Source organism: Pangasianodon hypophthalmus, chromosome 10, assembly GCF_027358585.1.
Source record: "Pangasianodon hypophthalmus isolate fPanHyp1 chromosome 10, fPanHyp1.pri, whole genome shotgun sequence".
Classification (NCBI taxonomy): domain Eukaryota; kingdom Metazoa; phylum Chordata; class Actinopteri; order Siluriformes; family Pangasiidae; genus Pangasianodon; species Pangasianodon hypophthalmus.
In genome coordinates this window covers 6675199-6687558 of record NC_069719.1, presented here as the reverse complement: position 1 = coordinate 6687558, position 12360 = coordinate 6675199, and the positions used below count along the sequence as shown (strand labels likewise).

Sequence of the window (12360 nt, the reverse complement as noted above, 5' to 3'; positions counted from 1 at the left end):
CAGGTGAAAGGGTCAGGTTTAGAACCCAACATATTTGAAAATGGAAACTACTTCATATAAAGTTAAACCAAATTGTGTGATATAAAAAGGGATACAACTGGTACATCTCTAGTTTTCTTCCTGATTAGGTTTTTTTATTCAGAAATGTTCCATTGTTAACTATTCTATTTCTGATTGTGTTCTTATAGTTATTAGTCTATCCATATAGTCACTTGATTAGATGGGTTTAACCCAAACCTCAATAACCCAACCTAATGTGAGTGGACAGTTCAGGAATAAAAATCTCTATCACACCAAAAATAGCCATAATATTACTGCACATATTTGAGTGATGAGCATAATCTTTAAATATTTAGATACAGTATGTATCATTCCATTCCATAGAATGTACAACAGAATAAGACTAGTAATAAGATTAGGAAACCAAATTCCCACAAATGGGTCCTTCACCAACACCCTTAACCCTCAACTGCTCTTAATCATGAGTTCATTTTGAAAGAAAGAGAAAAGGCAAAAGGATCACACCAAGGAAAGCTGAACTGAAAATTCCAAATTGATACTCATCAACAGTATATATTATCTTTCTGCATAATTACATTAACATCATTAATTTTAAGTTGACAAAGGTAAATAATAGTATTTTCTGATTTTTTTCTGTGTATCACAACAGTATTGAGACTGTGACCATTGTATCACATAAATATATCACATGTAGTTGTGTTAGACATGGAGCTGTGTAATCCCTCTGTTTTCCTCAGAGGCACAGGGAACTCAACCTAGACTATGTCATGCATTGTAAAAATCATGCTTGGAACTTTGGAGTAAGTTTTGTGAATGCACAGTACTACAGTTTCATAATCTAGGCATTTCCAAACTTGCAACAAGTTGTCCCCAAAACACTGAATGCTCAAGTATAAACCCAGAAACTCAAAATCATCTGTGACTTGGGCATTAGCTTTCCATCCACCTGGATCTCTTGTTAAGTCAGGTTGATGATCATCAAGTTGTGTTTTCTACTCTTAATTCTAGCTGATCCCACCAGTCTCCACTGTTGCAGAATATTGACATGATTTCCACTGAAAAATTGTGCACAGTGACTCACAAAGACCTTGTCCACAGTCTCTGGACAAGCTGACTCAACTGTGGCCACAAATAAAACGAGTGATTTCCACTAAATAGGTCCCAAAAAAGTCTTCTTACAGAGAAGCAGGCTCAATGCCATGGCTGGAAATTCAGCAAAATTTTTTGCTGAACTGTGCAACACAGAGTCAAAGGACTCTCTTTTCTGTGAGCTTCCACTGATGCAAGACCTGACTAGGAATAGCTTACTTAAATAGGCTGAGGTCAATTCTAGGATCAGGACCAACCAAGAAGACACCATAGGAACATAACTATGAAGCTTAAACTACATTTAATGACTTGAATAACAGATTTGATACATGGACAGGTATAAAACCAAATGTGTTACAGGTTAAGGACAATTTTGGCTGTAAGTGACACAATAACTTTTACTAAATCTGCTCTAACAATAAAAGTGATATAACTGCATGTGAATTCATGTTAAATCCACTTAAGAGTAAGACAGTATGCAAGAGCTTTCTTTTATTTAAGCAAAAAAAATTACTAAAGTCAAGGGTTTTATTATGCATAACCTATCATGCCATCAAATGCCATAGACTGCTTATCAAAGAATATTCAAGAAATCATGAGATTATTTAGAAAGTAATCAAAAGTGATCATAGAAAGGAAAGCTGAATTAAAAATGCCAAACTCAATAGACATCAACACAGTTCCAGTTAATGTCTTTCTGAATCAATATATTAGCACCATTCAAGTTCACAAAAGTAAATGATAGACTTTTCTATTGGTTTTTTTTTCGCACAGACTGTGAGCATTGCCACATATGTGTATCACGTGTTTATAATCAAGTCATGTAGTTGCTGCAGATTGAGTTAACCATGGAGATGTATTCCACCCACCTGTAAAAAGCATCAATTATTAATATTATTGCAGTTTTCTAGTTAAAGAGAAAGACTTGTTAAGGTAGATATGGATACTGAAAATGGATTGATATAATTTGTTTTTGAAACCTAGAAGTTAATGCCAGTTATCATTACTTAAAAATATCCCTTTGTAGCCATCTCATCACTGATGTTTATTGTACACACCTTTAAACCAGAGGGTACATGGCATCTGTCGCAATGCCACACTGGTTAAAATTGTTCCTTGACATCCGGATATAGCCATTTTCACCCCAGCCAAGACCCCAGCTGTTAAGGGAAATAAATTGAGGAAGTTTGTGGTTAATGTGGGCAATTTTATCTTATAACTTTGCAATCTTATAACTTTGTATAATATTCTTATCATTTAAAGCTGATGAAGTAGTTGTAAATACTAACTGGAATACTGTAGCTCTATTTGTAATATTTCCAAAATACCCTCTTTATTTCACCTTTTAGTTTAGAAATAAAATGGAATATAGTTGTTTTACCTGTTCTTGACCAGCCAGTAGTCTTGTCTTTGCCATATCTGGTCGACTGTGCCATAACCAACAACCAGGACAGCATGATCCAGCTGAGTGCTGCTACACATTGGCTCATAATAGATACCTTTAATCAGTCAAGTAATGGTCAATTTTAGCAACCTTATGCAATTATTTGTTAATCAGTAAAGTACAGACATGTACTGACTGGCAACATGGGATTGGTTTGTGATCTTCATGCGAGACTCACCAGAGTCATAGAGCTGGAAGGAACTCTGACTTGCGTCTATGGCAACAGAAATGGGTCCGATGGTGGCCACAGCTTCCTGTAGATCATACTCATCTCCACTTCTTATATATTCATAGCCAGTGCAGGCAGCTCCCACAGTGGCTGGATTAAACCTGCAGGACCCATCCTACAGAGAAAGAGAAATTGAGTTCTTCATACTTCATATTACTTTATATGGTAAAACTATGCTAGCTGTTTTAACAAATAACTACCTATCAATACACTTGTCATCGTGCAATAGGCGAGCAGTTTTACAAAAATGTATGTCCATTAAAACTAGTTATACCTATCCATCTAAATAATGTGTTTTTATGCTCTACTTACTCTGGCCTCATAAGGGTAGTACTCTTCTATGTCAATTCCACTGTTGTAGATAATGTATTCAAAGGCTTTATCCACCCAGCCTCCATCGCAACCAAAGTTTTCATATGAGCAGTCCACCAATTGCTGCTCACTCAGAGACACCAGATTCCTCGTCTTCCTAAATGTCTGACCTTCCAGTGACCCTGTCTAAGAGAGGACAGACAACCTGTATTAGCATTATTGTTGCCACTTGTTACATGTAGCAGTTATTGTGAAGGAGCAGGAGTAAATTAGGCATGTTGCAGTAACCATAGGACAACCCTGTTCTTACCGCACTGAAGGCCCAACAAGAGCCACAATATCCCTGGTCCTTAACCTCAGTCACATAGCCCATTTCCCTCCAGTCCACAGTATCTGGAAGAGCAGCTCCGCCTGCCTTTCGGAAGAATGTAGCTGCACTGTGTCTCTTGGTCGCGTTGAAGGACCTCAGACAGCCTTTTAACACAGATTCTCTGTATTCCTGGTTATCCTGTTTGAGATGGAGATAAACATGTTGTCTGCTTGTTCCCAAAGAGCAGCAGTGAAAGGGCTCCTCTTTTGGTCCATACTGTGTTTATTCAATAACAACTTTGTCTTTGTCAGGGTATATATCCACTTACGTGAACTAGTCATAAATTTAACCAGAAATATAAATATTTTTGTATATATAGCCCATACTATTTAATGTAAAAGTTTTGATTGTATATGTTTTCACTCCCAATGCTGTAAAACTCCATGGTTTTTGGAAAACTACATGGTTATAGAGTCAAATTCTTTTCTTGCTGATAAATGATTACACATCTTTAACATTTTGTCAGTAGCAAAATGTAGAGTTTATTGATTTATTTTGCCCCCTAGTGGAATACCAGAGACTAGCTCTTTTTTTCCCCCCACAAATCTTTTAATTCAACTGTAGACCACAAGGTGAACAGAATTTCCAGAACAGATTCCAACATACATTTGGAGGGCCAGATGAGAAGCTACTGTATGTTGTTTATATATTATACCACTGGTGTATATGTGTACACATATATACTTAAAACAGTATATATATATATATATATATATATATATATATATATATATATATATATATATATATATATATATCGCTAAATGTTTTCTTCTCACCATGTCTGCAAATTTGGTCATGCCAAGTCTGTAGCTCTTAATGCCCTGGTCGGCCAGCATGTTGTGTACCAGGACCACTTTGCGATTTTCCAGCCAAGTCATCTTACGCTGAGACTCCTCCTCTACAGACTTATAGATCTTACCTAATTTAAAAAATAAATAAATAAATAAATAAAAATACCTGAGCCTAACAAAGCAAAATACTGCATGACTATTTTCCTTCTTAATTGCATTCAATAAGCATTGTGCAAATGTGAGACAGACAAACAAGCACATTTTTGGGGTTTGCAGAACATGTTTGAAAGTTTGTTTCTCACCAAACTTCAATTTCCAGGCATTGAACTCCAGGTCTTCCAGAGAGACGCTGGCTGCACTGGTCAGAGCCACAAGAGTGGTGACGATAAGCAAAACCCTCATTCTGCAAATAAGAAGAAGATCTACATTTCTGCTTTTGTGTAAAGATTTGTTTTCTTAATTCCATTCTACAATTTCTGCTGCTACAATATTTATAATACACTGTATATAATCTTTATAATCTCTACCTGGCTGCTACTCCTTATATTTACATTTACAGCAATTTATATTGTTAGTCTTTTGCACTACTGCCATCTGATTCACTTTCTACTAGAACTGTGTACTAGTCAGTGCTACACTGTAACTTACTGTGCCCATTGTCTTGTTCTGGTAGTCATTGTATTGTCTTGTGCTGTCTGCACATGTTTGCACTGTGCACTTTATGTAAATATATGTAGTCTCCTGTAGGTCTGTAGGAACGTTGTTTTGTTTCACTGTGTACTAACTAGCTGTATATGGTTGAAATGACAATAAAGCCGCTTGACTTGACTTGACAAAATGTTTTCACTCCCACACACTCTAACTCACATCCTTTTCCTCTTAAATACTAGGAAACACAAAATTAAAAAATAACTGTCTGTTTTAAGTAATTTACTGGTTGGATAAAACTGAATTATAACTGATGAGTTGTACGTACCTCATGTTTCTTGAATGTTGAATTCATCTACTGATGGAGACCTTTCGTGGATTTCCTGCCTCTATATACCTCTGCATTACTGCTTTGATCAGCTTCTTGTTAGTCTCCACCTCTTTTCACTTTTTGTTTAATTTAAACACATTTTGTATTGAGCATGATTGTACCTTCAGTTGATGAGCAGTGAGGTATAGTGAAGAGTAGATTTTTGAACATACTTGCTGTTGGCACCAAAGAACAAAGTAACTGAATAGCTCAGACAATAAATTCACTTTGTAATGTCTAATGAGGTTAATAAATAAAATAAAAAAAAACTAATTTAATCCAATTTCCAACTCACATATATATCTACGATTTTGGAGATATTTTTAATAGGATACTTTTTTAATCAATGTATTTAATTCTGGTTTCCAGAATCATTACAGAACATAATCAGTCGTGGGTAAAGTGATAAGTGACCAGCTGCTTTATTTATATTCTAATACTGTAGAATATTTAACATTATTGTCCATGACATTTTAATGGATAGATTTGAGTACATGGTCAATTTAGAAAGTTTTGCATGGTTTAGAGTTTACTTCAGGTACAATTGCCAATTTATTAGCATCAGTGGAGAATATTTACATCTTTACATCAAATCATTACATTTTAGTCATTGTCTATGTAAATGATATAAGTTTCTGCAGGTATTTAAAAGGCAACTATTTGGGATAGTTTACCACAAACAATTGCTTTAAAACACTGCCTTTTAAAAAGCCCTGTTCAACATTAGGACTTTATATTTTGGATATACTATGCATTTCCTTCTTTTAAATGGATGGTAAAGTTGGTGATTTTCCTACTAAACATGTTTAGGAGTGTTTTAGAGCAGGAGTCTTTTTTATATGGTGCATTAAGCATACAGTATGCATATGGTATTGAAAACTCCTGAAGATTCAGTTCCACCAGGTGTAGACGTCTTCAGCTGAGTGGGTGGAGGCACTGGCCTTGTCACTTGGTTTGCACTCTGTTGCAGTCAATGCCAGTTGCTTGATGCAAGCTCCTGTGCCTTCCTTGAACATTGTGTCTTCATTCTCCAGCAGAGAGACATAGGTGTCCATTGGTATCCCTGTCCAAGGTGTTTGAATGTCCCACTTCAAAGTTCTTTCTCACTTCTCTTGCAAGACTCAGGAGACCCCCATGGTTCAAAGGGATCTTTAGTTCTCTATAAACTTGTGTGTGGTACTTGGACTGCATTAGAGTAACCGTGTATTGGACAAATATTGATTAAACACATATTGCAAATCTAAACTTAGACCGTCAAAGTACCCAATGCATTCATGGGAACAACAGTGTAATGAATGTTTCACTATCTTTAAAGTGATGTAGCCATTTGGTTTCATTTGATAACCTGATCATTGAAAACAATGCCTAATAAGCATACTCTAAATTACCCACCTCACATACCCTACAATCAGTTCACTTGAGCATATTCTTGGTTGCTTGTTATATCCCGATTTGTTCACAAGAGGTCATCCTATTCCTATAACTATATTTGTGTGTGTGTGTGCAGGAGAAAGCTGGAATTCCGCCTCAATTTTCTTGTATTATATACCCGTCTATAAACACTCTGCTCGGGTGACAGTCATACGCAATCATAAATCCATGAAACTCCCAGACTGTTTAACAGATATTTTTATTGGAAAAATGATAAATGATTATTTTATTGTACATTTAGCTACTCTATGGTTACAAAAGCACCTTGTAAATTTGAGCTGTCCTCAAAAGCATTTTCATGCTTTAGTTAATTAGATAGTTAGGGATGGGAATGTGTTGGATGACTGTGTACAGTAACACAACAATTGAAAAAAAATATTATGAAAGAACATAAATATGGGTTGTCAGCAGCTTTTACATGAAATTTTGGCAGCCTAGAGGTGACCAGCATTCAGTTTACTTGATATATCTTGATAGGTAACAACTGAATGTTTGTTTTCTCTTGTGTAGATTGTTTGACCATTAGATGTTAAAAGAACTTTACATTTAATGACTTTAATAACAGATTTGTTACCATGGACAGATGTAAAACCAAATGTGTAACAGTTTAGTGACAATTTTCGCTGTAACATGCATCATGTAACACATTAACTTTTAGCTACCAAGTCCACTCTGACGATACAAGTGATAAAATTGCATGTGGATTTATGGTTGTTTTTTTTTTTAATTTAAAAAAAGTGTGCTATTTTTTCAGTATGTCTAATTTCCTATCTACTATTTTTAACGGTAATTTCCAAGATGTATACATTTGTAACTTAAAAAAGGACTACAAATGCGTCCAAAAGCAAAACAACATATTGCTGAAAAGTTCATATGCAAACAAACTAAGAGTAAGACAGTATGCATGAGATTCCTTTTAATTAAGCAAAAACAGTATTACTAAACACAAGGGTTTTATTATGCTAAACCTATCATGCCACTGAATGCCATAGCTTTCTTGTCCAAAAGAACTTAACAAATCATGAGGTAATTTAGAAAGGAATCAAAAAGGAAAATTAATCACAAAACAAAAGGTTAGATTATAAATGCCAAACTCAATAGACAGCAACACAGTTTAAGCACCAGTAATGTCAGATTAATGTCTTTCTCCATAAGTATATTAGCACGATAAATTTTAAGTTCACAACATTAAAATGACAGCACCGAGACTGTGAGCATTGTCACATACTGTACATGTATCACATGTGGATAATCAAGTCATGTAGTTGCTGCAGATTGAGTTACCCATGGAGTTGTTTTTCTCCCACCTGAAGAAATGCATTGCAGTTTTTTAGTTAAAGAGAAGGACTTGTTAAGGTAGTGGATATTGATACTAAGAAAAGATTGATATTATTTATGTTCAAAATCTAGTAGTTAATGCCAGTTTCATCACTTAAAATAAATAAGAGCCTTAGCTACTGTCACATAATTGACTTTTATTGTACTCACCTTTAAACCAGAGGATAGCTGGCATTTCTTGCAATACCACACTGGTTATTCTTGTTCCTTGACATCTTGATGTAGCCATTGTCACCCCAGCCAAGACCCCAACTGTAAACAAAAGAATAAAATCAGTGGGGAGCTAAGTGGTCTTAATGTGAGCCGCTGCTTTTAACGTAGGTGATTGTATTTTATAATTTAAAACTATTGGAGTTGTTGTAAATAGTAATTAGAATGGTGTAAAGCTATTTCATATATTTGCTGCACTCATCCTTTAAGTCACAGTTTGGATACCTTAATTTAGAAATAAAAAGCCATATTGTCGTGGCTGTGGTTGTTGTTGTTGTTGTAGTACCTGTTCTTGACCAGCCAGTAGTCTTGTCCATCTTCCATGCCATAACCAACAATCAGGACACCATGATTCATCTCAGTGCTGCTACAGTCAGGCTCATCATAGATACCTTTAATCAATCATGTAAGGGTCAATGTCCCAACATTATGCAATTAATTATTAACTTTAATAATTAAGTAAATTAATTGACCAAAGATTATGCCAAATAAAATTAAACTACTAAGTAGTAATTTCATTTTCACATTTTCATGATAGACTCACCAGATTCATAGAACTGGAAGGACATGTGGCCTGCGTCTATGGCGACAGAAATGGGTCCGATGGTAGCCACAGCTTCCTGTAGAGCCTTCTCATCTCCACTTTTTATATCCACATAGCCAGTGCAAGTGGCTCCCACAGTGGCTGGATTAAACCTGCACAGCATATCCTGTGGAGAGAGAGGAAGAAGTGACCTCAGAGATTTTCTTGCTGCATATTACTGTATCTTGTAAAATTGCATACTAGCTGGTTAAATAAATATCCACCCATCAGTTTTAGACCAGCAATAGGCAAGCAGTTTCACAAAAATATTTTATGTGCCCATCAACAAGTTGTGCCTGTCCATCTGAATAAAGTATTTTCATGCTCTACTCACAATGGCCTCATAAGGGTAGGACTCCTCTGTGTCGATTCCATTGTTGTCTATAATGTATTGAAAGGCCCAGTCCATCCAGCCTCCCTCGCAACCCATGTTCCCATATTTCATGGAGCAATCCACCAACTGCTGCTCACTCAATGACACCAGCTTCCCCGTCTTCCTAAATGTCTGGCCCTCCAGTGACCCTGTCTAAGAGAGGAGAGACGATGGAGGAAAAGTTTGAGAACACAGTAAAGGGAGTGATACAGAGATGCCTATGTGCACCAGGACCTGTAATTGTTGCCCATGTAGCATTGATTGGTGGAGGAGCAGGAGTAAAGAAGCCATGTTGCAGTAGCTATGTGTCAACCCTTACCGCACTGAAGGCCCAGCAAGAACCACAATCCCTCTGGTCCTTAACCTCAGTCACGTAGCCCTTTTCCCTCCAGTCCACAGTATCTGGCAGAACAGCTCCTCCTGCCTGTAGGAGGAACGTAGCTGCACTGTGTTTCTTGGTCCTGTTGAAGAATCCCAGGCAGCCCTTTAACACAGTCTCTCTGTACTCCTGGTTGTTCTGTTAGAGTTGGAGATGAAGTGAAATTAGTTACCTGTTTTTTACACCCAGCTTGTTCACAAAAAGCAGCAGTAAAGGGGTCCATAGTAATGAAATGTTTTTATTTATTCAGTCATTTTCAATAATCATGTTATACTTGTCAGGCTATATATCTCTCTTTACTGTGTGTGTGTGTGTGTTTTGTCTACAAAAACAGTTTTTTAGACAAATTACACATCAACAATTCATCTAATTTATTAACATTTATCACCTACAAAACAGATAAACAGACTGCAATTCATTAAAAAATTCCAAATTATATGTCATAAATGTTCACAATATATATCATAATATTGAATTAAGATAGGATCAATATAAGTTGTAAAAAATTTTTTGCAATTAAATAATAGTAAATTTTTTGATTGCATAAGTTTTCACCCCCATTGCTGTGAAACCCCTTTGTTATTTTGGAAAAATATATGGTTAGAGTCAAATTGTTTGCTTGCTATTGAGGAAATACACATCATTAACACATTTTGTCAGTATCATTTTATTGCTCTATTTTGTCCCCGAGTGGAATAACAGAGAGTTATTTTAAAGACAACGTTAATTTAATCAGACATGTTTGACATCCCTGGTGTATACCTATATACATAATGTATATGCATATAATGATCTTCTTCTCACCATGTCTGCAAAGGAGGTCATGCCAAGTCTGTAGCTCTTAATGCCCTGGTCGGCCAGCATGTTGTGTATCAGGACCACTTTGCGATTTTCCAGCCAAGTCATCTTATGCTGAGACTCCTCCTCTACAGACTTATAGATCTTACCTAATTAAAAAAATATATATATTGCTGCATGGCTATTCTACTTCTTAATTGCATTCATATAAGCATTGTGTTGATGTTAGAAAGACAAACAGACAGATTTTGGGGTTTGCAAAACATGTTTGATAGTTTAATTAGACATTAAAAAAATTCTCACCAAACTTCAATTTCCAGGCATTGAACTCCAGGTCTTCTAGAGAGATGCTGGCTGCACTGGCCAGAGCCACAAGAGTGGTGACGACAAGCAAAACTCTCATTCTGCAAATAATAAGAAGATTCACATTTCTGTTTTGTGTAAAGATTTGTGTTCTTAATTCCACTGTGCAAAATCTTTCACTCCCACACACTCTTACTCACATCCTTTTCACCTTAAATACCGGAAAATACAAATTAAAAAATAACTGTCTGTTTTACCCAGAGTATTTTTCTGGTTGGATAAAAATCAATTATAATTGATGTGTGCCTAGCTAGTCTACAAAATATAAATATACAGGTGTCTGTGGTGCATACCTCATGTTTCATGAATGTTGAATTCATCTATGAATGGAGACCTTTTGTGGATTTCCTGCCTCTGTATATCTCTGTGTTACTGCTTTGATCAGCTACTTGTCAGTCTCCACCTCTTTTCACTTTTGAATAAACACGTATTGTGTTGAGCATGACTGTATTTTCCGATGATGAGCAGTGAGATATACAGAACAGTAGACTTTTGAACATACTTGCTGTTGGCACCAAAGAACAAAGTAACTGAATATATATATACAGTTAGGTCCAGAAGTATTTGGACAATGATGGAGTTTTTTGTGATTTTGCCTTTATAAACCACCACAATGTATTCGAAATAAAACAATCAAGATGTGATCGAAGTGTAGACTTTCAGCTTTATTTTAAGAGGTTCCACAAAAATATGGCATTTACCATTTAGGAATTACAGCCATTTTAAGCAAAGTACCTCCATTTTCAGGGGCTCAAAGGTATTTGGACAATTGACTGACAAGAAGTTAATTGACCAGGTGCGGTCCATTCCCTCGTTACTTCAAGACAAATGAAGCAGATAAAAGGTCTGGAGTTGATATCAGGTATTGAGTTGGCATTTGGCAGCTGTTCGACTGGAGCTACCAGTATGAAGTCCAAGGAAATCTCAATGCAAGTGAAGGAGGCCATCATTAGGCTGAAAAAACAAAAGAGACCTATCAGAGAGATAGAAAAAACTTTAAGAGTGGCCAAATCAACAATTTGGTACATTCTTAAAAAGAAGGAATGCACTGGCGAGCTCAACAACATCCAAAGGCCTGGAAGACCAACGAAGACAACTAAAGTGGTGGATCGCAGAATCCTTTCCTTGGTGAAGAAAAACCCCTTCGCAACATCAACTGAAGTCAAGAATACTCTGGAGAAGGTAGGTGTATCATTGTCAAAATCTACAATCAAGAGACGCCTTCATGAATATAAATACAGAGGGTTTACAATAAGGTGTAAACCACTGGTAATATTCAAGAACAGGAAAGCCAGATTTGACTTTGCTAGAAAACATCTAAAAAAGCCTCCCATGTTCTGGAATAAGATTCTTTGGACTGATGAAACCAAGATTAACTTGTACCAGAATGATGGGAAGAGAAAAGTATGGTGAAAGAAAGGAACAGCTCATGATCCACAGTATACCACATCATGTGTCAAAGGAAGTGTTATGGCATGGGCATGTATCGCTGCCAATGGAACGGGCTCACTGGTGTTTATTGATGATGTGACTGCTGACAGAAGTAGCAAGATGAATTCTGAGGTGTATAGGGCTATACTCTCTGCTCACATTCAGCCAAATGCTACA

At 36.3% G+C, this 12360-nt stretch overlaps 2 protein-coding genes across 3 annotated transcripts; both read right to left on the bottom strand.

Annotated features, from left to right (window-relative positions):
• Positions 1–1392: 1392 nt before the first annotated feature.
• On the bottom strand, positions 1393–5363 carry LOC113545069 (procathepsin L). Its single transcript, XM_034308033.2, has 9 exons — positions 5236–5363; positions 4562–4662; positions 4245–4387; positions 3406–3603; positions 3096–3281; positions 2733–2898; positions 2492–2609; positions 2169–2270; positions 1393–1979 (listed from the first exon to the last, which is right to left on the bottom strand). The coding sequence occupies exons 1-8, from the start codon at positions 5238–5240 to the stop codon at positions 2171–2173; spliced, it is 1017 nt and encodes a 338-aa protein (XP_034163924.2). The 5' UTR covers positions 5241–5363; the 3' UTR covers positions 1393–1979; positions 2169–2170.
• A 1643-nt stretch (positions 5364–7006) lies between these two features.
• LOC113545068 (procathepsin L) lies at positions 7007–11154 on the bottom strand. Of its 2 annotated transcripts, XM_026944206.3 has the most exons (9): positions 11046–11154; positions 10693–10793; positions 10396–10538; positions 9532–9729; positions 9174–9365; positions 8801–8966; positions 8543–8648; positions 8197–8298; positions 7018–8015 (listed from the first exon to the last, which is right to left on the bottom strand). In XM_026944206.3, the coding sequence occupies exons 1-8, from the start codon at positions 11048–11050 to the stop codon at positions 8199–8201; spliced, it is 1011 nt and encodes a 336-aa protein (XP_026800007.2). In that variant the 5' UTR covers positions 11051–11154; the 3' UTR covers positions 7018–8015; positions 8197–8198. The 2 variants fall into 2 exon arrangements, with proteins under 2 accessions (XP_053093703.1, XP_026800007.2); XM_053237728.1 differs by lacking the exons at positions 9532–9729; positions 10396–10538; positions 10693–10793; positions 11046–11154 and adding an exon at positions 9447–9525 and having other exon boundaries at positions 7007–8015.
• Between the last annotated feature and the right edge of the window lie 1206 nt (positions 11155–12360).

Excerpts from the sequence above, each read along its gene's own strand:
- LOC113545069 (XM_034308033.2), bottom strand. Across the intron at positions 3,604-4,244 it reads TGACCAAATTTGCAGACATG|GATAACCAGGAATACAGAGA; the intron begins GTGAGAAGAAAA and ends CATCTCAAACAG. Across the intron at positions 2,899-3,095 it reads ACTACCCTTATGAGGCCAGA|GATGGGTCCTGCAGGTTTAA; the intron begins GTAAGTAGAGCA and ends CTTTCTCTGTAG.
- LOC113545068 (XM_026944206.3), bottom strand. Across the intron at positions 8,649-8,800 it reads CTTCCAGTTCTATGAATCTG|GTATCTATGATGAGCCTGAC; the intron begins GTGAGTCTATCA and ends GATTGATTAAAG. Across the intron at positions 8,299-8,542 it reads TACTGGCTGGTCAAGAACAG|TTGGGGTCTTGGCTGGGGTG; the intron begins GTACTACAACAA and ends TTTTGTTTACAG.